This window comes from Pomacea canaliculata, linkage group LG5 (assembly GCF_003073045.1).
Source record: "Pomacea canaliculata isolate SZHN2017 linkage group LG5, ASM307304v1, whole genome shotgun sequence".
Lineage (NCBI taxonomy): Eukaryota > Metazoa > Mollusca > Gastropoda > Architaenioglossa > Ampullariidae > Pomacea > Pomacea canaliculata.
Genome location: NC_037594.1, coordinates 22764941 through 22791654, shown reverse-complemented (window position 1 = coordinate 22791654; position 26714 = coordinate 22764941). Strand labels below are relative to the sequence as shown.

At 42.2% G+C, this 26714-nt stretch overlaps 2 protein-coding genes across 7 annotated transcripts in view; one reads left to right on the top strand and one right to left on the bottom strand.

Moving 5' to 3' along the window:
• Positions 1–3591, bottom strand: part of LOC112563892 (receptor expression-enhancing protein 1-like) — a 34518-nt gene extending 30927 nt beyond the window's left edge. Inside the window, exon 1 of one of the 6 annotated variants that reach the window (XM_025238347.1) lies at positions 3249–3591. Coding sequence is in view for 5 of the 6 variants with exons in the window: in XM_025238345.1 (XP_025094130.1) it covers positions 3249–3280 (32 nt within the window). In the remaining variant the exon portion in view is untranslated. The remainder of the gene's footprint in view (positions 1–3248) is intronic. The other 5 variants (XM_025238345.1, XM_025238346.1, XM_025238348.1 and 2 more) reach the window with 5 other exon arrangements.
• Positions 3592–3849: 258 nt separating this feature from the next.
• Positions 3850–26714, top strand: part of LOC112563894 (probable JmjC domain-containing histone demethylation protein 2C) — a 36358-nt gene continuing 13493 nt past the window's right edge. Inside the window, exons 1-3 of the mRNA XM_025238351.1 lie at positions 3850–4118; positions 19382–19537; positions 22548–22664. Of these exons, the coding sequence (XP_025094136.1) occupies positions 3963–4118; positions 19382–19537; positions 22548–22664 (429 nt within the window). The 5' untranslated portion in view covers positions 3850–3962. The remainder of the gene's footprint in view (positions 4119–19381; positions 19538–22547; positions 22665–26714) is intronic.

Below are 26714 nucleotides of genomic sequence, written 5' to 3'. Positions count from 1 at the left end.
ACTGTAGCCTGACACTATCTGCTATGTCCAATGAAGTTTACACCAGGCTTGTTTCACACTGCAAATGTAGTTCCAGAAAAAAAAATCTATCTTTAGGTAAAGACTGTCACATGAACTTTTGTGGGGGCAGTGGTGAGACCACATCTTTTTAGGAGCCAGCATTTAGCGAGGGTGATGCCTATCACCTTCTCCTGACTTTATAAAGTCAGGTACTCATTTCCAATAACCATGTCCATGTGACAATTTTTCTAAGCTACACTGCTTTCAAATCAGTCTTCAGGTTCAGATGCTAGTGCTCTAACAACTGGGCTATCTGCTTCCTCATTCCATCCTTACCAGATCGGGAAGGGAAGAATCCAATGCCACACACACTCAATTGACAAACTATTTCATATCAACCTAGATCTCTATTCTCTGGAAGCACTTCTGGATAATAATTATGCAAGCACACCAGACAAAGGTAGCATGACTGGGCTGCTGCTGATTTGCATCAACCACCCTTACTCTGCTGACAGACTCAAGAGGATTTGGAACACATTCATATACCCAAATTAAAACTATGTTAGACTGCCCAATACTAGTAGCTCTGACAGCCCAGGGAGACTTAAAAAAAAAAACAACACACACCAATTGCTAGCCACAAAGCAAGTAGCATACCTTCCTGTTGGCTGTCAATTTACTTAGTTTACTTCTCAAAACAGGATTCTTGAGCCACTTTCTTACTTAAGGCCCTTATTCAAGCCAAGCAGGGTGGGGAGAGTTTGTTCCACAGGAGCAAAATGGCAGGCTGAGGATCACCTTAAATTTCACTTGGGAAGGAGAACCTTCCAGTTATTAAGGCAGGCAAGAACCACAAAGAAACATGCTGCAGCGAATCACAAAGTAGGTGAAAAGAGTGAGGTCAACATACTCCAGCAAATACAAGAATCAAGTAGTTTTTGTTTTAATTATGCTTTGAATCAGGTTGGTTCTCCTTGTTCCTTGGTGCAATAAGGAATGGATGCAAGAAGTTCACCACACAAAAAAAAAAACACTTTTTATTCAAGTAGACAAGAGAAAACTTTGTATTGTCTGAACTATATACTGATTTTAACATTGCTAAAGGGGATGGATAATGGTGGTACTTTACACACACAAGCTTTTGTTAGAATGGAAATAAGCAAAACCAGAAAAAGAGAATGATTACACAGCATGTTTTATTCCAATGTAAAAGAAATAAAAAACATGCAGCTTAAAAATGAAGTTGGAATTAACTATTTAGCATTAGAAATCACACCAATCTTCTGAGAGGTTTGGGTGGAGTTCTTTCAACCCAGTTTCCCACTGCCAGCTGGCAGTGCTATTTGACACTCAAGCCAAACCATGTCCCATTTGTTTGCTACATCTGGCTTATCAGGGTAGCCATCTGATGAGCCTACCAAGCACTGTTTGGCTTCAGCTCAAACACACCTCTTCATATGCTACTGGCAAAAAATGGAGAAGACAGCACAATGTCAAAATCACAAAGATCCCAGTTCAGTTTTCAGCAGAAAAAAAAGGATCATTTGGAAAGCTGTGTTCATGAGAACCTCCATCCTTCAGTAATAAATTACTCTGTACGACAACCAGCTTCACAAATGACTGAAAAACAATGTGCTTTATACAAAGTTAGATGGAGGGGGATGGGAGGAATTGGTGCTTTATGCAGAGCTAACAAAATAAGGCTACATCAAGGCAATGTAGCCAGCCCTGTAAACAGATGCCACATGAAGAGAAACAGCATGAGACAAAATCTGAACCTAGGAAGCCAATCCTAACTGTATTGGTGTATAAAATTAGATAAAAATAACCTCAGAGTTGCTGTCAGAATACAGCACTTCCATCAGTTAATCAGTGTTTCCCAAATCTCCAATTAAAATTGTTGGAAATACTGACACCCTCAATTAAAATTAGGGTTTTTTTTTAAAAGCCTTTTAAACCCCTGGTTTTTAAAATGTGGTATGTGTATCAGCAGTGGTACATGAAGATATGACGGGTGGTACATGAGCACCATGACTAATGTTGTATATATATATATTTTCATAGGGAGTAGGGTTGGGAGATGGTACTCGATCAATTCGAATTTTCAAAAGTGGTACTCATCTGGAAAAGTTTGAAAACCGCTGCTCTGCACAAGGAGAATAGAGGGTCACCAAAAAGTTACAAAACAACTAAACATGATCTTCATCCCTGATGCCAAGAAACTGCTTTCATTATGAGTTACATGCTTTTATTCATGCAAAAACTATGTCACTGACATCTGATAGCAAGTAATGATGAAAAAAATCAGCTTTTTGTTGGAAAAGCACACATGGGAATGATCCAAATTTTGTCTGATGTCACTGAAAACCACAGGCATGAAAGAACTTCACAATTCTGATAAGGTGCTGTCATACGAACTCAGCTTTTTTAGACACTGGAAAATACTATATCAATCACTTTTCCAAACTCAGGTGATAACTATGATCTTCAAAATCTTGCCTAGGAAACAAGTTTGTTCCAGACTTTAAGATTTTTCTATATTACAGATTTGTAATCAACTAAATTCTTATCTTTCCTCAAATAACTATGTAGGCCGAGGCTATACCTGCTACTTTAAAAGAACTCATTTCAACATTAATTATTGCTCTAGATACAGAGAACTATTCAAGAATTTCATGTCAGTCCAAGATCTTGTATATTCATCCTTATGTAACATAATTATATTGAATATTTATGTTAAACAAATGTCTTTCTCTCAAAATGATGCAAATTTTTGTTAAAATATGTGCACAGAACTGAAAATAAGACGAAGCTGAAAGCTTTATACTGTGAAATATTGTATACTGCAATTCCTACTCCTAGGATGAAAATTTAGTTCTGAAAATCATAATATAAAGCTCTTATTGCATAAGTTATTCACTCACGAGTTGAGTAAAGCGAAAATGAAAATTTTAAGCAAAAATGCGCGCTTAATACAATAATTAAACTAGGTGACATTCCATTTCAGACGGAGAGGACATCCTTATTTATCAATAACATTTCAATTGTATCCCACCATAAACCTTATATTGAAAAGTCTGTAACATATCAATCATGACTACTTTTTCTAGGTATTACCATTTAATATTAATGTTAGCACACCATCACATTGTTTAATGTTTAGTCGCTCTTATGTTCCAAAGCAAAAATATTCAAAATTGAACGGCTGTTAGCTAGCCATTTATAAGAAAAACGTGCATAGTACTCACATAACAAGACGCGATAATATAGCTGAAACCATTTTCAAGTATTGTGTGGTCTAAATGATCGCGTTACACTTCACGGGGCTGAGGTAATCCTGCATTTTTAACGTCGATCAACTGACTTTCCCATTTTTCAACAATGGCAGCCATAGTGATGACGTCACGGAAACACGTCATGTGACCAAAACAAGCGGCCACACATGTTATTATACTTCGCTAAGTATTTTCTCCATATATTAATATCACACACCATTTAAAAAAAATCCACAGAATAAATTTTACCAAAATCGCGATGTATATATTGCAGTAAAACAATCTGTTCATCTATAACCTTATAACGTTATAGTATCAACGTGCGTGCTCGAAATGCCAACACAAACATTGCTTTAGAAGACAATTTTATTTGAAGAGTTAATAGCCATTAAACGCAAACATAATTAATTAAATATTGATTGCTTCTTCTTAAAATAAGTTTATGATCATTAATAACGTTGACTTGCTGGTGAGTTTACCAAATACAGTGGGACTATTTTGATGCCCGCGGAAGAATAAATCAATGGCGACCTTTTGACCTACCAGATGTCAAATTAATGCTGAACCCGTTTTCCTCCACTAGCGTAATCGTAGAGAGAGACACACACACATTCCAAGGAAATTGTGTCCGTGGTTTTTAATCAGTGCAGCATGACCAGTCCACAAAATGGATACGTGAATTAAGCAATGGCGTATAAGTGTAGAGAAGAGATTGTTGGGAAGCGGTTTTTGTCAGTAAGAAGTCCGACAAAGCTTAAAGTAAGTAAAATTTCTGAGTGGGAATGGCGGTCAGGAGTTGTACGTGCTGTTTCCAGCCGAGACACTGCAAGTGTTGACTTCACAGTAAGTTTTCATAACTTTTTCTTCAGTTTTGGCTTTATTTTTTGAATGACAATTGAAAAGGGACATATGTTTTGTTGTTTGTACACACAAATAAGACAAGCACTTTATTGAATGGTTTCTTATTTCACGAAACAGCTGTGCCATGCTGTTACGTTGTTTCTGGGACAACTCTTTTCAGACCATTTCGGTTGGCAGAGAAAAACGTTGTCTTGTTTGTGAAATTTGAAGTAGACCGACACGATTTTGTCATAAAACGTCAGATGTGAATAAATAATTTATTATTCTAGGAGGCCGCGTTATATATTTCCATTCCTACTATTTGTACAAACAGCAGACACATACGCAGCATGCATAAACGTTCTTGTGCATGCACGCACGCGCGCACAACTAAATGTGTGTATGTGTGGAGGGGGTTGGCTGAAGGGATAAAAGTTACTTGTCCGGAAGAGTTCTACTGCACGATCTGGTCTCAGTTTGAATGTTTTAGTTTGTTGACTAAATTGCGAGTTTTCGCAACTCGGTTAATAGTATTCTAAATAGCTTGAATAGTGACCATAGATTACTTCAGCTTAAAGACACCAAAACAATGACAGAAACGGGGATTGAGCAAAGGAAATAAATCTTTATGTTTATGGCACCTGATGTTAATTTTATTGACACTGTCTCACACGTTTTGTCAGTACGTATTCCTTTCTTCATTCAAATAATATGCATTGGTACCTATAAACGCTGTCACAAGTCTCGGCTTCAACAATGCGCGCTTGCACACACACATTCATAGTAGCAACACTGCATATGTTTAAAAATCATGACAAATATGTTTTACGACGATTTATAATTTTGTTGAAAAATACTTAACAAATATGGTCAATGTTTTGATTGTAACTTGACAACGATATTTATGATTGTTTACAAGCCACTGTCTTCTCCTGTAGGGGCATGACTAGCATCTAATCGTCCTAAAAACAACCTTTCACATCTTAAAAGTTGTGCACCCCCGTCTTTCCTTCGCGATGCATGTTGTCGCGCACGGAATAGGGGTGCGCTGATGTAGTAGCTTGCCCTCACTCAGGCGTAAACATCACGTTGGTCACTGTTTTCGTATTCAACTGGGACTGAGATGACAGGGGCAGGCTGCATACATCTAGCATTTTCACGGCACGTAGTGACTTCAGGAATGCGTCACGTTGCAGAGCGTGATTTTTTGCAATAATCGTTGATTGAGATTTTTTACATCGGTGCTATCTGGCGTCGACATCGTGCTCTGAAGTGAGGCACAAACATTAGGCCACAGCTAAGTTAGGGGGTTTCTAAAACGAATCAAGAATGTGAGCGTATAATTTTGTCAGAATCTCCAGCAAATTGTGTGAAGCCTGTAGTGCAGTATCATAGTCCTGTCTTAACGTTGTTTCGTTATGATGTTGATGAGAAGTGGGGGAGGGAATCGATTCCCAACAGAGACCACTGTCTGTGGGAAGTTTGCACATTCTATCCATGTCTACATGGGTTAACACCGACTACTCTTTTTTTCCTTCCATATATTTCGGATTTTTATTTAGAAGTTTGACTTGATGATGTTTTGTAATAAAAGTGTAGGAGCTTAACTTTTGTTTACATGTGTGTATCAGTTAATCTAGGGCCTAAAACAGGTTTCAGTCAAGGTTGTTTTGCTTAAAATTGCAGTTTCCAAGAACCTATGTTAAGTAAGACTTGATGCTGCTATCTCCATCTTATAATAATTTTTTTTACATGTGCAACATTGATAACTTCCATTGATGCAAATTTGGGTTGGCAGCAACATCTCACTTGAGTTTTCAAGTAAATATTAGATATTGGTGCAGCATACAGGTTAAAATTTTGATTCTGCAATTACAGCAGATTTTCTGTTCTTGTACTTGAATGCAACAAACATCTTTGTAGTTCAGCATCGCTGCAGACGAGTGAGGCATACATATTACTAACAAAGGTATTGATTCTTCAAAGGATAACCTGTTTCAGTTATGCTGTATTCTGCAAAATTTAGGTGGCATTATTCGGTTGTCATTTCTTTAATAATGTAGCTAAAGAAGATGCAACTAAGATAACTGTACATTTGTTCTTAAAAGGATTAGTCTCAATGTGTTAGCATGTGTATGTGCAAGTGTTGCATCAGCTAGAGACTGCAATAAGGCTTTTGTTTCAAGGAGCATTAGGCTTTTTTAAAGCATTGAACTTTAGCTGGTTGTGCTGATGAATTGTTTCTTCCCCATAAGCATGAAATCTACAAGATGGGCTAGGGGTAAGGTGAGAATGTAATAGGTCTTTAATTTTTATGTTCAAGGATTTCTGTCTGTGCCTTTTGTTACTCAAGATTTGTGATTTACGTAAGGTTTGAGGGACCTTGTATTTTTTGAAGTTTTGAAAATGATTTTAAAAAAGTAATAATGGTCACATTTTTCTAGCTTTCATATTTTATTTATTCAGCACTATCGCAGATGGTTTATAATGTACTTTCACTGATACCAACCATTTATTAACTCCTCATGGTCATGCCAAGGTAGCAATTCCAGCAGTTGTTCAAAGGACATAGTCTTTTGAGCCTGCTTTCAGTCATTGGTTTGCATCTTTGTGTGAACATGTATAAGAACAATCCGACACCTTAACTGTGGTACAGGGCAAAGTGAACACAGAAGCTCAGACAAGTTTTGCTGCAAATTCCATTTAGAATTTGTTTTATTTATTTTGCAAGCCATTAAAATGTTATTTCAATTTTTTATAGTTTCAATAGATGCAAATCATGAATCACAGGTACCAGATTGCTGTATCAGAAACAATAACAATAATGCTCTTCAATAACATTAGGCTGTGCTCTGAGCACTTATCAGTTACATGGACAATACAAATGGTAGAAATTGTGCACTATATGTAACACAGTAAAAGCCAAAGATGATATGAAGCAATAGCCAAAACTGAAACTTGTGGCCTACAACTTGAAATGTTTGTTGAGCAAGTGTGTTTTAAGGGCTCATTTGAAAGACTTTAGTTTGCTGGTGATACACAACAAATATACCAGCTTGCATTCACCAAAGATGTTCGTTCTATTTCTGGAAATGAAAAGGAGTATCTGCAGAAGTACAAAGATGCCTACTGTGTTATGGGGAACTAGGTCAGAGAAGTAAGGAGGAGCAGAATCTGCAAAGAACTGGAAGCAAAGTGTAGCAAGGTTAACAACAATAGTAATAAATGTGTAATTGATATGGCACATGATTATGCCCATGAAGGAGCATGCTCTCAGTGCCTGAGACATAGAGTACAAAGGATGAAGAAACAACCATGCAGACACGTAATAAAAGACAAACATAGTAGACATGAAGAGGAATCAGTTTGTATTCTATACCAGACTGGACAGGAAGCCAATGGAGAATTTGTCAAGAGCCATTGACACAAGTATCCACTAGTCCCCCATCCTCAACCGGTATACAAAGATATGAACAAACATGTTACCAGTAAGCATTAGTATACAAATGTATATTTTACCTCATGATATGCATGGAGATGTTTAACATGATATGGCATAGCGTTCGTAAATATTTCCTGCATAATGAGAAATGCAGCATCCCTTCTATTATGGAACAGTGTATTGCCTTTGGTTAAGTCATGATTTAGCCCCCTTAGCACAACATAAAAATATAAGATTACAATGACTAGTGTATACCTGAAGACTGTGAAGATGACAATGGGTGAATTTTTTTTTTTTTTATTATTGCTGCTCTGGGGTAAACATTAAACCAAGAAACCAATACATTTTTGGAAAGGAGAAAACTTTGCAATAAAAGTAATGAAAATCGCCTTCCACAATAATGGCCCATTGTGCTAAAAGGGTTAATAAAATTTTGATATCTGGTGCTTTTTGGACAGTCTCACCGCAATAATGTAGGTGGCAAAGTGTGAAGTGCAGAACTAGGAGAGCTAAGCATATTTAATTAAAATCAAATACCCGTAACTAATGGGTTTCATTCCATCAAGCTTGTTGACAGTGCATTTTTAGCCATATGTTTCTGCTAGTGATATTCATAAAACTGGCAGTGTAACAATGACAATAGAGATGCTACACCTCCTCCTTGTTTCTCGTGGGACAAAGGGTGCCTCTCTCTGTCGGATTTTTCGAGCTGCCCATCAGGTATGGCAGAACATTACTCCTGAATAAGTCAGGAATTTGTACTAATAACTTCCAAGTTAAAGGGAAATTATATTCTTTTTTAAAATGTATTTTTGTATCTCCTTAGCACTGTAGTTTATTTGTATAACTTTCATACTAAACCCATCAAAGTAAATGTCGCCTATATGTAGTTAATTTTGTTATAAATCTTAATTCTGTTCTTCATGTTATATGTAACCATGGTGTTACTGCACAGAAAAGTGTAATTATAGTCGGAATATTGAGTGTTGTTAGTCGCCTATATGTAGTTAATTTTGTTATTAATCTTAATTCTGTTCTTCATGTTATATGTAACCATGGTGTTACTGCACAGAAAAGTGTCATTATAGTCGGAATATTGAGTGTTGTTAGAGCAGGATCTCTTCTTTTCTTCGTGCCTTATTTATATTTAGACTGCTCTGGCTTCCCTGGAAGTTCTCAGGGATCCACTCTGCCAGGCACAAAGGAAAGTTAATCAAAGCAAAGAGCCCTTGGGGAAACTAGAGTGTTTCAAGTCATTTATCCCCACCTTCTTGTTAATGCCTTAGTGAAATTGCATGCTGTTCTCCCTAAAATCTACTTGAGATTTTATTATAAAAGGCAAAAAACTATGGAAGCAAAACTATGTATAATAAAATTTAACTTACCAATGTAAGTAGTCAGTGGTATGTGGAGATGGGGAAATAATAAAGCCATCATTGACCATAAAAAGAAGGCATTTTAAACATAAACATGTGACTTGTGAAATTGTGTTGTTTTTTTTTTTTCAAATTGAGAAAACAAGAAACTCCAGTGATTTTATATATATACACACACACAAATGCTTTTCTCAGCAACAATCTACCAATGACCACTTGATGTCTGTTGAGATAATGGACAGATCATGTTGATTTATGCTAAAGATATTGTGGGATTTTGCACATGGATAAATTTTTCTGGAGTCATTATTTGATATTTAATATGAGTGCATTAAGTTGCAAACAAAGGAAGGTGATGTGTAAGGTTATAGAGCATAAAGTTCTGGATTAAAACAAATTAAGGATTAAAAGTGGTCTGTGCATACAAGTTTTTTTTAACTTTTTTGATTTATTTACATCACAAGTTAAAGAAACTCCATAACTGGATAACTTTTTTTCCCTAAATGCATGTTTACAAAAGATTAGACTGGAAAATATTGCACTCAGATGTCTTTTTTTAGTATCAAAACCAAATTGTAACTTGTTTAGTTTGGCATTGTGACAGGTTTAATAAAGTTGAAGCATTGTAATAAATGCCTTGGCTGGCAAATCTTAAAAAATAAATTTGAGTATGCTGTAAAGTACAGATCATACATCTGTGATAATTTGCTTGTCCCTCCTTGGTTTATGTCACTTTACATAAAAACTAGCAGTTGTGGGATGCCGGAAAAAAAGTTTTTTTTTTTCTTTGCACAACACAGTTGTATGGTATTAAACTGTATTTATACAGATCTATATTTATACTATGATTGTACTTGTCCAAATGTGTGTACTCCTGTGGGATTTAAAATCAAAATCAGAAATGACTTTAATCAGAATAAAACTGCTTCGGTCAAACTTAGATAAAGTATTACCTGTAGTTGCTTGGCTTATTTCAGGTATTCTGTCAAGTCAAGCTACAGGGAAAAAAGGAACATTTGTCCTTCAGTGCTCACTGTCTTCACTGTTTGCTTTACTTTGTAGTAGCAGTATACAGTTTGTTTTGGCCACAACTAGATGCATCTTATTAGAATAGCTCTCTGCCATCAATAGATACCTAGTTTGAGGTTTGGTTATTGGTGTTCATTTTAAGTTAAGCACATGCTTGGTATTTAGGAAGAAATTGTAGTCCCTGCTAATTTTCCATAACTTATTTTCCTGCTACAAAGCAGTGTATCAAGCTGTTACAAATGGTTACGCTCTGTGGAATCTATGAGCTGTACATCTAAACCTTTAGTTCATTCTTTCCTGTACAATATTGATCTTTCAGATTGAACCCTGTTATTTACTTTTGTCTTCTACACGAAAAATCTGCTGCTTAGTTATTTCAAATCTCAAATGAGTTGTTACCTCAAAGAGTAAGGACAAATGTGCAGTGCAAATGTATAAGATCTTCACTATTTCCCTACACTGATGCTATGTCAGTTGAGGCAAATGAAGTTGTAGATGTCATTGATAATAAAATCATATTTGGAATAGTGCTGGAGGAATCAAACCAGGGCAATATCGAAATACCCTATTATTATATTTTTTAATGATTTTTTAAAAAATGCATTCTAAAACACCTGGAGACATGAATACTTCATGTTGTTGATCTATGACCTCACCTCCTTGTAACATATTTACTCTAGATGTCTGGGAGGGGGGGTTGTTTTGTTTTCTAAAGAAAACCTGTGCTTGCATGATTTTGAGCTGGTATGCATTTAGGCATTGTTGGGTTTTAATTTATTTTGTTTTTAAAATACTCAAGCAGGGTAAACCAAAGGTAGTTGATCACATGATCATACTATACCTTCAGTAGCAGAAGAGATTTAATGATGTGTGTTAATACTAAAACATTTTCTTAGTACGCCTCATTTTAATAACTGTGCTAGCATTAAATGTTGTGCGGTAAACCTTATCTCGGATCAGACCTTCAAGCTGAATTATTAATGCCCCATTCTTCCTCCCCGCAAATGATGTCTGCTGCCTGCATGTTCTCAATGAATGTCATGCATGACTGCATACATACCCCTAGGAGCATGAATGATCAGCAGCAACTGGTCTGAAATGAAATGCATGCTGGTGCATCACTTTGTTTTTCTCTTATGTATGCAGGATTCCATAAATCCCATCATTTGTATTACTTTTTGATGGGAGAGGGCAGAAATTCACTTTCCCTGTTCATTTTCCTCATAAAAGATTGCTGTAAATTATTCTGGCAGCCATATCTGATTAGTCATGACTTATTTTTAAAGCACAATCAAAATTGATTTCTATGATGTGTTTAAACTTATAATATGGTTTCTTGTTGCATAGTTACCCTAGGAAGAGTTAAGGAGGATTTCTGGCATATGATAGAAAAGATGGCTACCAGCGTAGAAGATTTTTCCCTTTTCTTTTTAATGTCAAAATGAAAATGTCAAGTCCAAGAGTATTTTTCCAGGGATGATATGGTGCCAGAACAGAACGACAAAAGTATTGGAATGTTGTGTTACATTTAATGTGTGTATTGTATTCTCTATAAAGTGATTTAATGTACGTGCACGCCATTGACACAGGAAAGAAACTATAGAAGCGCAGTTGATGTATGGTGTCATTCGAAGATGATAAATGTTAAATGTGCTTTCTCTATAAAGTGATTTAATGTAGATGCATGGCATCCCAGGTTTTACATAAGCAGACACAAGAGAGAAACTATAGAAGCGCAGTTGATGTATGGTGTCATTCGAAGATGACAAATGTTTAAAACGGTTATTGCCCTGACCTTGTTTGTTGTTTTTTTTTTTTGTGACACAGTAATATTGTAAACAAAGTCCTTTGCTCAGAACCAGTCAGGTGTTTTTCTACAGTTCTTGTAGAAAGGGCCTTTAACAGGGAAGTTTAGCAACAGTGTTCCTGGGGAATCGCTTGGGCTTGGCTGAGGCTAAAGGTCACCACCCACTCCTGGTGCCATCCACACCCTTATTCTTTGATCTTGCAGTTTCGGCTGTTTGTTTGTTGGCACTGTGTGAACTTCTTGTAGATGTTTTTGTATGGCAGTCCGCACTCAAGGAACCAGCAAACTGTTTTGCGCTAGTCAAAGACTGATGACTCTTTTGTTGATTTGTTTTTTTTTTTTTGTTCGTTTGTTTTTATTGGATTGTCAGTGTTGTAGGATTTACAGCATTCTCTGCCCATGTTTTGATTACAAGCAGTTTCCTACTGAGCTTCTTTACTGTAGCACATAGTAGAACATATTGTCCCTGTTGCAGAGGTGAAAATGATGGTGGTGCTTATTTATCTGCAACCTCAAGACAAAGCATTTGTAAATGCATCCTTATGTATATAGCTGTGTATATAGTTGTACTTTCTCCTGTGAAAGATAAGTTTTCTTAAGATGGTAAGGAAACCCGGCAGCCACAATGATGCATGATGATTTTCACTGCCTTCTACGGCTATTTTTCTTACAGCATGCCATTCATTTTGTGTGTGTGTTTTTGTTTTTTACCCTGTAATTTACAACCACAAGTTGTCTGTCATTTGACATTACATGACATACTGAAAATGTGCTGTGCACCAGAAAGAAAAAGAACATTTGTATGTATACATATGCAGTTTCTAGTATATCTTCACATTTTGGCCATGGCTTTGTTTCCTAGTCACTGCATTTCTCTGTATTAAGCGCAGGGTTGATTGCATAAGGTGTTTTACCTTTGTAAATTCTTACGAGCATTGCCTCACTATTCCAGAGAAAGAGCCTGTAGAGTTTAGCACTGGTGACTGGAGCATGGAGAATCTTTTAATCTTGCATTGGTCTCCGCTGCTGTCACCTTCTGAAATGGACTGGCCTGGTAATTAATGCAGGATTGCGTTCCAGCACTTCTTCCCACCTTGATCGAACCCCTGTGATTTCCCATTCAGGTCTTTCCCAAACAAGCTCGTTCATGCCTGGCAGAAAAAAAAATGCAGTTTCTATAAGTTTAAACCAGGTAACTGGGATGGTGTTGCAAAACATGTGGACTCCATGAGTGTCAATCCATAAAAAGAAATGCAGACAGGAGGACACAAATAATCACCCGCCTGTGCACCAATGAATGTCAGGTGCTTGGCAAGGTGGACACCCAACACACCTCACATGACAATGGCCAGAGGGAGTGTGTAAGCTGCGTAATTCCCGCTGAAGTTGTGCCAGTGATCCAACACAGTTGGCTGACTCTTGAATGAATATATTTTTTAAAATAAGCCTTGAAAATATTGACTTATGATTTGGTGTCATTCCGTGCACTTGGTCTTTTTCAACTGCTGACTGATATAGATAGCTGCTACTGCATTTCATGCATAATTGTTATCAGGGCCTTTAGTTGTATTGACTTAAGACTTACATTTAAATCGTACACATTTTGTTCCCCTAGTTAACAAGGCTAAAGAAATTGTCATTTTCAGAATTAATAATATTACACAAGTGAAGATCAGATTTAGTGATATTTGAAGTTGACATCAAGAGATGAATTGACAGTAATATAATCTAAAATATTTAAACTTGTTCTTGGTTTATGGAAAATAATAGTAGTGGGAAAATGTGCCTACTGTGGCTTGCTTCTCTGCATTGTCTCTTTGGCATCATCTTATTGGACCATGTCATCATTCAGCAAATGTCCCAGTTTCCTGCCCTTTACCCTTGCTCAAGAAAGTGTTACCAGACCCACCATGCAAGATTCAACAAAGGCTATCAGGGTTGCAGACATGGACGTCACTGGCGTGCATTCAGGAACTACAGAAGGACCAGCGCTGCCTGTCGACTCATGCAGTCTACAAGATACAGACAAACATCGATTTCAATACCGCAGCATCCCTTTGACAGCATAATAATAAAGATAATAAAGATTCCTTTCAGTCACGCTAATCGGTTTTAAAACGTTATGCGTGTTTCTTGTTTCAAACTGGGTGCAGTGTAATATTCCTTATGATTGTAGGTTATAGGTTTTAAATTTATGTTGCTTTTCTGACCTGTTTTCAGCATTGCCGGTTGTAAACTTTAGTTTGTGAAAGAGGATAAACTGTCTTTAAAATGAAAATTGTATTGAATTGGTGAGCACTTGAATTTCGAGTGATAATCAAGTCGCCCGATACCAGCTATGCAAGCGATGGTAATGGGGGAAATAAAAGCTCTCAAGGATTACAAATGGCTCAAATAGCAGCTTAGTGAAGTTGATAGTAATTGGTTAAATTCACATTATCTTCATCGAGCTACGACTTTAAGGAAGAGATGATTTCTTGTTTTGTTTTGGAGTTTTTTGTATTTTTTTGTTTTGCTGTAAGGCGCAGTTCTCTTGTTTCATTCTCTTGTTCTTCAGAAGGCCGTGCTGACCTGCTGACCTTTTTTGTGTTTCCCGCTGGTGCATCTCATCGCCCCCTTCCCCACCACAAACATGATGCCTGACCTTTTGGTGGGTTTGTGTCTTTCTCCTTTCTCCTTGCCTTATCCCATCGCCGCCAGTCGCCGATACCGACTAACGTGCAGCACAGCAGGCGTGCGTAAGGTCGCAGGGACGTTCACATTTGTAGCGTATGTCCGCACGCGCACACGTGCACAGAGTACAAGATAACTGCGCATCCTCCGCTGCCCGCGCCATATGTTAGCTGGTTGTGTGCAATTTTCTCTTGTCCGCTTGTGCGTCTTGCGAGGTTTGTTGACACCAAGATGCAAGCCACCGGTTTCAGTTGTTGTACTACAGCGAGAGCGCGTGAGCACAGACCTGTTGACTGATCTGTCTCTGGGCTGATGCCAAGCCTGCCTGGCCTACATAACCCTTGGAGTATACATGCCTGCTCGGGGGCCATCTCAAAATGAGGGAAGATTCGCGGCAGTGTTGTTTGTGAAGCACGCTACCGCTTCCCCGTGTAATGGAGGGTCGGTGGTGTGGGGGAGAGATACAGGAGCGATATGTGTTATCTACACAGCAGTCACCAGAATCCTCCTTACCAAAAACAGTAACCCGTCACGTGATCTGTTAACAGCAGTTCTGTAGAAATAAGACGTATTTGTCGAGTAGTTACAGGAATCATATGGTCATCGTCCCAGAAAATCTCGGCTTCGACATTTTTTAATGGACGGGAACGGAGCATGTTTCTCTGATAAAATAGTATAAAATCTGAAGTACAACTAGGCTAAGGCGGCATACGTCTATTGATGGATCATGGAGATGTGCTGCTGCTGCAGGAAATGTGGCCAAGCAAGCATGCTAGACAAGCAGACGTCCGCCGGACGTAGATCTGTTTACTTGTAGATGAGGCTTGTTGACCAGACAAGGGTTCGTCACGGACAGTTGTCCGTCTGGCTGGTGTGCCACTGATGGTGTGCGTGAGATACCAGGTATCGTCATTTTACTGACAAGAGGGACACACGACAAACAAACCGTATTTCATTGTGACTATTTTTGGCCACTGCTACTATTCCCTTGTCGACTATTCCTAGGAAGTAGAGAAATCGCATTTCCTTTGTTCAGTTAGACAGGACAGTACAGAGAGGCGGCTCGTAGACTTTACAGGCTGTGCGTTAGGCCGGAAACACAAGCAGCAGCATCTTCCCACGATCCGGAAAAGCGGCTGGTACCAGAGGCTGCGGGGGCCAGCTGGGAAAATTGACTGATGTGCCCCACATGCGTCAGCCACTTTTCAAAGATCCGCGCCAAACCCCCGGCCTCCTCCCCCCGCACCCCGCGCCCCAACCTTAGATGTCTGTTCCCGTGTCCCAACCCCTTTTTCATCTCCAGTCTTTCCCCCAACCTTCTTGCCCCGTCTGCTTTTCCTGGTCTTGTTTCCTGAGCGCCTAAGCTATGTTTTTACCGAGCTGGCTTTCGAGGCTACCCGTGGCTGGTATCCTCCTCCATTGCCAGGTGTGGGTTACACGAGACCTGTAGCGACAGCTCCACTTGTCAGACCGTGTGCTGGAGGTGATACCAGCTGTGTACTGACACTGTGTCACAACCTTTCACCTTCAGTGTGTTCACTTCGCCCGCTACCGTTACTTCAGGCTTGTAAGCGCGCCTGATCATCAGCGGTCTTCGCTATAGTAGCACAATGATGATGATGATTTCGCTTTGGAAAATAATCCTTGTAGGGGGGAGTGGGACAAAAAAAAATGAGAGACCTGTTGTGTTGAAACAAGAAAGAATGCACTCATTCTACAAATGCTAGTTTGAGGCCGTCCTACTCGCATATTGCTTTCACTCGTGGTCTACACCTGCTCCCGTGTACAAGGTCGAGTGGCGGTGGTGTTTACTTGTCGTTAAAGGCGTTTATTGTAGATGAAGGGCAGGCCAGGTCTTTTGCGCGCTTCAGAAGTCGTAACTTGCCCAGTGGCACCTGTAGCTGCCTGCTTCGGTTTTTTTTTTTCTTTCTTTCTTTCTCTCTCTCTGTTTTGGTATAATTTTAGTATTAACATGAAACCGTCAACGAGGCTTGCTAGGTGCCACGAATATGTGATAAAATAGGGAGGTACACGAGCGAGATTTTGAACCCGAATGTATGTAAATGATGTTACCCTACACAGTATAGTGAAAGAGTGAGAAAGGGAGTTGTAGCACTGAACGTATGGATAACATCAACTTTGCTTTCTTGGTGGACTCGTGATTTACGCGGGTTCAAACCACGCGAATTGGGATAAAGTTTCTCGTTTTACAGTTTGTGAAAAAGAAAATATGAGTGCTGGTGCTGAAAGTCAAGCTGAATGCAAAAGCTGACTAAATAGGACAATTATGAACATGACCGTTTTTTTATTTTTTTTAATTTGCACGGTCACGCAGATCACCTGTAATGTACTCCAAGCGCTTGGTCAGTGGTGGTTGATTTGCAAGACCGTGGATTGCAAGCGTTAATGAGGAACATGCAGTGCACGCGGATGTGATATTTATTCGTCTGTTAAACTCCAGGTCGAAGTACTATTATTTATTAATCCGCAAAGGGAGTTATTGGTGCATCAGATGTGTCTACAGTCATTGATTTCTTTATTGTGAAGAGTAAAGGGCGCTTCCAGGCAAAGATTTTTTTTTTTTTTCATAGATGACTTTGTTCGGGTTCATAACGTCTTCGTGTTCTGCTTTTGTTCTGTCGCCGTGACCCTGGTGGAAGGCCCTCTGACGCAATTCGAGACTGTGTCACCATAGCGACGAAACGGGCACATCTCACCTGCTGTGACGACGGTGGAGCATATCGGTTCTCCTTCACCTCTTTCCCACCCCTCACCCCCCGTCCCTTGGGGCTTTCAGGTTTTTTTTATCCTGTCCTACCCTGAGAGGTCGTTCGTCAGCTGTTTCCTAAAGTTTTAAAAATAGATGTGGGCACACTGTGGAACCCGACATTGTTTGCTTGTCAACCTCGGCGGTAAAGCCTTTTGTAAGCAGAACTGGGCTGCCTGGTATTAGGACTCGCACGTAGAGGAGATAAGGGGTAGAGGGGTACCAGGTAATGCCACGGGTGGAGAAATATGAAACCCAAGTAACGGCTAGGCTAGCGTCACCAAGGGAGGGACCACCATACTATTACAGCGACCTGGGAGGGTCGGATTTCCTGTTGTTGGATAACGTGAAGATATTATGACCCCACCCCTCCCCTTGCTTTCCTGAATTTGCTTTCTTTTGTTCATCCCAAACCCTGTTTATTTTGGTTGGAGTTAACAGGGATGTGAACACTCGTTAATGTCAGAAGCATGTTTCCAACTTCGACATCTTAAGTTGGTTTTCACTGGCATTTCTATGCACATGCATGCGTGAAGTCGAATGTGAAGACATTCTGTGGCCTCTGCCTGCCAAATTCTTTAGGGTATGTTAGGTCGGAACGCTTTCCGTGTCCTCCTTTCTCTCCTGCCTTGCCCGTTGACGCTAAAGCAAAAATGAGTTTTAACGGTGTGAATTCTAAGCCAAAATGTCCTCCGCAATGCAGCTTCACCGCATTGAAATGGCTGTATAGTGTGAGAAGGGTAGAATGGTGGTTTTTTTTTTCTTCTGTCGTACTTCAAAGAACAATTTATTTCTTTCCTCCAGCTCACTTCAAAGTGTATACGGCACAGATGTAAAGGACTGCCGTCAGTTTTCCCATGTCTTTGCCATTCTAACTTCTGCAAACAGCTATGAAACAAATGTAAAAATGTCTACTCGGTCTTTTGGAAGCTACTACAACCGCGTGGCTCGTAGTTCGCACCGCTGGGCTCCACTTCCCTCAAGCGCCTGACAGCCCAACAGTGAGGGTGGGCGACCGTGTGTACTTGTAGTAACTAGCAGAGGCTTGCTACTTCTCTCACTAGGTCTGGGTGCCAGGAGAGGAATTGTCGATCATTTTCTCTCTCTAGCTGTAAAATGCATTTTGTAATTACAGAATTGAATTTTATAAGTATAGAATGCATTCTGTAACTTGAAAAATGAATTGTAGAAGTAAAGAATTCATTCTGTAAGTATGGAATGAACTCCTGGTATAGCTCTGTGCTGAAACTCGTCCTCTACGCTAAGGGCTTGTAGGTGTCTGCGGGAAGTTAGGGAGTGGGAGAAAGGGATGGCATGCAGTTGTTGCTGTGCACGCGTGCGTCTTACTGCACAAAGTGAAGTCCATCTGGAATCCAGCCTGAAGCGGGGCTCCTGACAGTGGCAACCTTTGAGGCAGTAAGATTATGGGCCCTTTCAGTAGTAACACGTTTCCTCTACCCCACCCCTCTCTCATACACACACACACTTATACACACTCCTCCTCCTAGCCTTGCCAGCAGCAGCCGAGCTATTCGACTAAATATGTATATAATAGGGCCCCGGATAAGCCTTGACCGCACGTTTTCGTGTAATGAGCGGCTGCTATCCTGTCTACTGAGCTGGCCATAGCACCGATCTCCAGAACACCCTAGGGCAGCGGTTCTCAACCTTTTACTTGTGACGCCCCCCCCCCCCCCCAAGGAACAAAGGTACGTCCACGCGCCCCCCTTAGCCAGCAATGTAAGCTAATTTCACTAATACCGGTATAAGAAACTTTTAAAAAATGACCACCTTCGCCCCACCGTTTGAGAACCGCGGCCCTAGGGTCTGCATTACGTGTGAATAGCATCTTGGCCCTCTCATCTTCAGTCGTCGGTGAGCCCCTAAAGTCAAAAAGACGAGAATTAGAGATTAAATGGTTGTCGAAACTGTCGATGGTCGCCGTTTTTGTCTCCTCTTCTTTCACTCCCTTCAAACTGCTTTCCTGTTGTTGTACTGATGGTCTGTATGTGAGTATGCTTTTGTTCATTGACTTGAAAGTGCCGATTGTGACAATCTTCCAACCGCGTCTTTGTGGTGTTTCTTCGTGAATACGTGTTAAGCATCTGATCTTTGTGACCACTCGCTGTCAGATGATTTCGCTGATGATCGCTTTGTTGTGCCCTGTGACAGGCGCTGGTGGAGTACGAGGACGTGGAATGGCAAAAACGGGAATGGACGCGGGTGCATGAGACGTACCAGGAATTCCTTGTAGAGCACACCCTGGTGTGGACGTGCAGACCAGTCACCGATAAGGAGTCCACGCCGTCGCCGCCACTTCCAGCGCTGGTAAGTATTGCCCCGACAAGGTCCCGCACGCTGTCCTTCACTTCACAAGCACGGTATGAACATTCATTAAAACTGTTACTCGGATGTCGCTTTGTGCTGCGTCAGCCGTGAAAGACTTGAGTCAAGCACGATGGCTGTAGGGGGAAAACTGTAGAGGGGGGCGACACTCGCCCAAACTGTCCTGTTCGAGCCAGAATGGCCGAGTTGGGGATCCGTTGGGGCGTGTATATCAATCGCCTGCTGGACTGTCTTGTTGACGAGCGCTGATCTTATCCGTGAACTTGAACTCTAGGAGAAGGTGGCAGCGGGAAGCAGAGGCTACTATCTGTCATCTGGCGAGTAAAGCCCAGCGAAGGAAACACTACCACCACGTTGCGCGATAGGAATTGGGGCAGTTGAAGTGGGAGTTGGGGGTGGAGGGGGTAGAAGCTGGGCCTTAGCGAGGAGTAAAGTTGAACCCGTCCACCCGCCAGACAAAGTGCGTTTGATTGATAAGCGGAGACTTGCCGCCATTTTGACCCTTGACCTCCCTTCCAGAGGCCTGCCTGTGTTCTCTGGCGCGCAGGGCGGGGTGGTGGTGAGGGGGAGGAGAGATAAGGGGGCGTCTCGAAAGCCGTCTAGCAGTTCCGAAATCGATCTCACGTGATGCCGCTGAAAACTTGTGTAATGGGCTCGAACCTCCCCCGTCACATGGTGCAAGAGAGAGGCACCAATATGCACGCAGTAATTAGACCCTTTACACATGCAGCACATTTTTTTTTTTTTGTGTGTGTGCCTGGGAGTAGCCCATCGCTGTAGGAAAGCCATTCACCCGATGAAATATGTTTGCGCACGTGGAGATGCGGGTTACACTGGGGAATGCTCCGAGCACCGGCCTTGCCCACCCCCTCCCTACCGTGGAGGCAGGCGCAAACAAAGCCGTCCACTAGCAGCCTCGCCACTTGACAAGACTTGCCCCTGCCTCCTGTAGTCGGCGTGTATGTTGACCCAGTCAAGAGCGCTGTGGCCTCCTCCTCCACGTTGGGATGGAGGGGGGATGATTCACAGGAAGCGGGGACAAAAGAACACCGCTCGCCTTGTCGCCAGTGGTATCCTGCTTTGCATCAGGATCAGGAGGCATTCTTTTTTCACGGCCCTCTGTGGCGGTCATTCTTCCAGCAGATCGATTTGTGTTGGAGGCCACCGTTGGTTTGTGGGTTACACACTTTTTTTTTCAGCATCCGTTATCAGAAGGGGTGGGCACGGTGAGGACTGTGTTTCTCCTATCACACAATAACATAAACCCCGCCCTCTGTTCGCCATTGCCGTTGGTTCTGACGTCACCGTGCTTTTTTTAAAAATTCTTTAGATACTTTTTTTTTATATTTCGGGCTAATGTGAAAGGTTAAGGTCACAGCTGTGATCACCGTTGATGGAGGTTGGGTAGTGGGAGTGCGATACCGCTGTATGGAGGTGCGATGATGGTCCCGCGTCACGGTATACTGCTGAGACTGGCTGGAGACGCTGGGAGAGAAAGTGAAACCAGCGTGTGGGTTGTTGTCCTCAGTCAAGTGGTATCCGCTGACATGATAGGGAAGAGCTGCAGTCAGGAAACCTAGCTGCTCCCAGCCCACTGTGTGGACGAGTGGGGAAGTGACGTCCGATGAGTAGGTGGCGTGTACGGCTGGGTGAGCTGAGAGCACCCAGGATGACGCACTCCGGCACGAGAGAGCCTGTTTGACAAGTGGGGGTGGCTGGGAGGCATGGCAAGTTGCACAGCCAGGTGCACAACAAGGCGCGCTCGTCACCGTGTGCTGGCGGCAGGGCAGGTTGGGGCAGTCGTTGCTGGTTGCCCTGACAACTACGATTGATGGTAGAGTGTGGCGGTGGCGAAGTGGGTGGGTGGATGAGTAGGGTGCATGGGGTAATACCGAGCAGGGTAGGCTCTCTTTTTTTTTTTTTTTCCCCTTCGCCCTTTCTCCGCGGGAGAAATGTGCAGGCAGGCACTGAAACTTTACGTTGCAGCTACTGACAGCCCCCCTAATACACCACGTGACCTGACAGTTGAAGATATTGCCTTCCTGACCTTTACGTCCTGTTTGCCTCTGCCTCTCCGCGGCCCCATCCCCTTCCTTCCAAACACGAAACTTGTGTGCTAGCCTTCCTTCAGCGCGCGCTTCCAGCTGCCATTTCCCCCTCTCCCGTGCGCCAGCCGTCTAGCACAGCAACAACACTGCAGCAGGCACGCTACAGGCTGGCCTTCTGTTCTCGCCATCTCACGGTGCAGGTGTTGGCGGCGAGTGTATTTATGGGCTTTTCGTGCTTACCGCCTTTCTAGATGGTGTGCATCTGTCGATATTCCGACGGTTACAAATATTTGCGCGTTCCTTTTAGTTTGCTGGCTGTGTGTGAGTTGCCGGGTAGAACAGGCAGTTGCTGACCGTCGTCATTCGACTCCCCCACCCACATTAAGACGTCAGCATCACACAGAAATGGCTTATGACCTCGGCTACCTCCTCTTCTAACCTCCCCTCTCCCCAGTGTTCAAGTCACACTTTCGTCCCGAGAGATGCATGATCGCACCTCAGTTCTGTGCGCGTGCTGCACGTGAGAGGTGACCGCCAGCCTACCGCTGTCCCATTGACATTTTCCCAGAAGCCTTGACTGACTAAAACTCATTGTTTTGCTTAGCTGTCAAAGGAAGAGTCATAGATTTCATACCCCTCTGCATCCAAGATGCTTTTTTGACCTTTTGGGGTGGGGGGATAATCATGTGCCATCAGAGAACACTGGAGAAAGTTTCACTTCTTTTAACGAACTTTGAATATCATCATGCAGTATGATTATGAGGAGATGAATGAGCAAACATTATCCTTTCCCTAGAGCCTCATATGAGATTACTTGTGTGTTTTGGGGTGAGCGTGGGTTTGTTTATGACCTTGTGAAGATATTTATGGATTATAACATTATAAACCTCATGTTGGTTTTGAATAATTGTAGTCTGTGGTGGGTTTTTTTGTCCATATTTTAGTGCTTCAAGCCTATCGTAGACAAGCTGGGACTTGGCACTACAAAGAAGCGAGTAGTTCAATTTCTTGTGGATCATGATTTGGCCTTTGTGGAGGAAGAAGACATTAGGTTCTATCAGGTGAGAACTAGTTTCTGTTACCCCTCCCCATCCCTTCCTCTAACGTTTTTTGCTCTTTCACTTTCCTGTGTGTTTGTTTATTGTTATGTTATTTATAGACATTTAAAACTAGTAATCTAGCTTCAGATATTGCTCATTCAAATCAATGATGTATACATGTTTTACTATTTTACATATTTCATGAGCCAGCATTTGGGTTTCCTAATTTTAAGAGTGAAGTGTGACTCCATGAAGATGAATTTAAGACATTTTATCAACAACGTCAATATTAAAGAAAGGATGCAAGTAGGATATAATTTTCATTTCCTCAGTGACTGGACTTTGGTTGTAGAGAGTAGCTATATATTTTTATTGAAATGAAAGAAATCTATTGTGATATGAGATATCTCCAGCCGTTGTTATTTCAAGATACAGCAGCAGACTTTGTACCCTTGTCTGTCCCTAGTCAACAGCCGCACTGCTGAAGAACATAAACAGCTTTAATAATAATCATAGGCTGGTGTGTGTGTGTTACTGTCCTACTTTAAAGTCAGGGGAAATGATGTAACTGTATGCTTTTAAAAAATTATATATACATTGTTGCTAGAGATGCTGCTTTGCCTGAAGTGTGCCCAATTTAGAGGATTGTGTTTTCAAGCTGAGAGATAATAATAAAGTAGGAGACCTTGACCTGACAGCACAACAAGCCTGCCTAACGGCCGTGACGTCAGCGAGACTCACATGGGGTCCTTTGAGGGATTGTGTACATACAACCCTACAGTGGTGGGCCAGTAGGATACACTTTTCTCAACAACGCCCATCTAACTTTATTTTTCCTTGTTGACATTGCTGTAGTTGGAGATTCCTGGTCTTAAGCTTTTCAGGCAGGTTACCTTCTTTAACATGTAGGCTTCTCCAAGTAGTCTTATCCTTGTGGTGTAGTAGATAAAGTGTAAGTTAATAAAATAAGTCAGCCATCACAAGGATGGGAGTGCACTGGAAATAAACAGGATGCATGTATGTGCAAGAAATGTTTCTAGTGTAAGTTGAACAGCACCCTGAGACAAGGTAACATCTGGCGAGAGCCCAAGGACACAACCACAGATTACTGGCAGGAAAACATCATGCCCATAGAGACTTTTCTCGCACAGTTCTCCCTACCCTGCACCTCCCCATCCTCTCAGCAGTTGGAAGTGGTTGCGGAGTGTTAAGCACTACAGGGCACAGCATGGCGTCCTCTCCCCCTTTTGACATGTGTGCGTCAGTTGTTCGCGCGTTCTTCTTGAGGCCAGCAGCCACGCACTTCTTCCAGCTTCTACCATCCGCCACGCACGTATCTGAAGCTTTGAGAACTATATGCACCTTGGTCGTTCGTTGACAGCAAGGGGGGCCACATCTGACGGAAACATGCATAGTTGGGGATTAGGAATGAAGGCGTTACGCACGCAGAAGTACGGTGGCATGGAAGGAGCCAGCACAGTGAGTGCTCCGCACGACAAAGGCTCGTATGCTGGGCGCCAACTCGGGAACACACGTCAGGCGTGACTCTGGAACTACGCGAAGAGGGAGTGTGGGGAAGGGAGTATCATTGAAGCCACACGCACACACATATCTCCCTCCCTCCCCGCCCAGTTGCAGCATCCCGTCACCACCCCTCATCTTGCTAGAAGTTGCCAAAATCAATGTGCCGGGCTACAGCCTTGTCGACTACCCCGCCTGGGGAAGGTGCTGCTGGGGGTAGGGGGTGGTTGATGTAGGATTGGACTGGAAACGTGGGTGTAACTACACTAGACGCTCGCTTATAAAAGTGGGATTGATTGCTGGTTGTTTCGTGGAAAAAGAAAGGTTTGTTCCTGGCTGGTGATAAAAGTGTGGCTCTTTGTTGTGGTTTGTGTGTGGTTTTTTTTTCTTTCTTTTTCTGTAGAAACGGACGATTTACTAAGAGGTGGGGTTGCTCTGTGTGTGCGTAGGCACGCGCGCCATATTTTGTAATATGCTTAAGTGTTTCATAGTTAGTGTTACATAATGCATGGCCTCTTGGGGAAGCAGAGAAGATTTATTCCTAGCTATAAATAATAAAGTGTGCCTTTTTATAAACAGACCAGGCATGAAAAGGTTGGGTGGGGGAGGTTACATCTATGTGTGTTTGTGTGAGCATGCGCGCCTTGTATCATATTTTGCAACATGCTAATGTATTTCACAGTTGTGTTAAGGTTATTTGTGGCTATTTATATCACATATTTAATATGGCTGTGTATAGTGATATTTTTGTATCCGAGTTAATGTTGAATATTTGTTGCCCTGGACGTGGGTGTGACCAGGTTGTGTCACTGTGCACTGCAACATTCTGCTTCTCGTCCTGCCCCTCTGGCGATGAGAAGCAATCGTGGCACTTGGTTGACACATTCGTAGGTTGGTTGGCTGGAACATCCAGACAGCCTCGTGAACAAGCATGACAGGATAGGCCAGGTGTGAGCAACAAGCTTGTCCCGTCAGCCTCGGTCAGGAACAGGTGTCCATGTTTGTCCATGATCCTCTGTGTTTGATTTTAATGGCTGCACGCAGCGGCCTCGTGTCCCAGCCCCAAAGACAAGCTGACAACTTTCCATCAGCAGCAGTATTTGTCACATGCCAGTGCTGTCTGACAGATAATAGGCAATTCACTTGCACAAAGCACCAGTGAGCAGAGGCGATGGCAGGGACCCGAGGCAGTCGACCTGCGAGGCAAATCGGCGTCCACACATCGTGACGAAGGGTGAGAATGATGGTGCTGGCTGTTGAGGCTTTGTCTGCTATTTTGCAGTCACGACTACGGTCAAAACAACGTGTGCTGGGTACCTCTTGCTTGCTGTGCATCCATGCAGCCATCAGACTTAAGCATCAGCAACAGCAGCATTAATATATATATAAAACAGTCTTCCCAATTACCACTAGATTTCTGCTAGTACAGCTGTTGGGCCCCGGCCCATCCTCCGGAAGTATCGACAAGGTGACATCAGCTTGCAAGTTGAGCACCACTTGCGTAAACTGTCAACACCCGCCCACCCCGACCCTCGCACTCCTTACCCCAGCCTCCTTCCCGAAGAAAGGCGGAGGAGATCGATGTGAGAAATATCGCAGTTCCTAGTCGTGTCCGATCGATCAGCCGCGCATTCTTAGGCTGGTGTTGATTCAGCGATGGCGTGCATGTTCTCTGCCAGAGGAAGACGGTCCATTCAGCGTCCCCCCAAAACAAAAGACGGCAAATAAAAATAGAACGGCTGTGGTCAGAACGAAAGAGCCAGCGCTTGAGTTGAGGCAGGACTCAACCAGTCTTGTTTGTTTGCTGAACGGAGGTTGCTAATATCAATGTCCATCGTTTCCTTGGAAGGGTTAGGCGGGCATGTTTGGAGCGAGGACTTTGCTTTTATGTGATGTGACATATTGTTTGCAGTCAGCTGTGACGTACATGTGCGTTGATGTGTTTTAAATAGGTTAATAATTTAGGGGAACTTTCCGGCCTGTATTGCTGAGCCTTTTGGTTTGTTTATTAGGCTTCATGGATGAGTTAATGAGGATGCCTCGTGCCGGAGAGCCGGTAAGGCCGATTCCCTCTCCAAAGTAGATGCATTCTATGTGACTGGATAAGCAGTGTTGACTCTGTAAGGTCATGTCCAGTGTACTGACCAGGCTGCCCTTGTATTAGTCCATCTCGTTATTTGTATTTACATTTTAAACTGCCCTGCTATCATGGTTCATATCGATTAAGTGTCAAATCACCTTTACTGTAGGCTACATCTGGTGTCATCCGCAATTTGCTCCTGTGGAGATGCAAAACAAACCACGGAGTACATCCTACATAAGTGTAGGATCCTCCAGGAACTAAGGGCGGAAGTCTAGCTGTCCCCCATGCCCCTCGACAGACCTGTGGACGCTTTGCAGATGACTGCTAGTTGTATCTCGAGACCTGACCAAAACGAAAACAACTACAGCTTTCGTGTCACTAAAAATAATCTGAATAATTTCAAATCCTGACTTCAGTTTAGTAGTCTCCATCCGTATGGAAAACGGCAGTAAGCTTGAGTGCGTGTG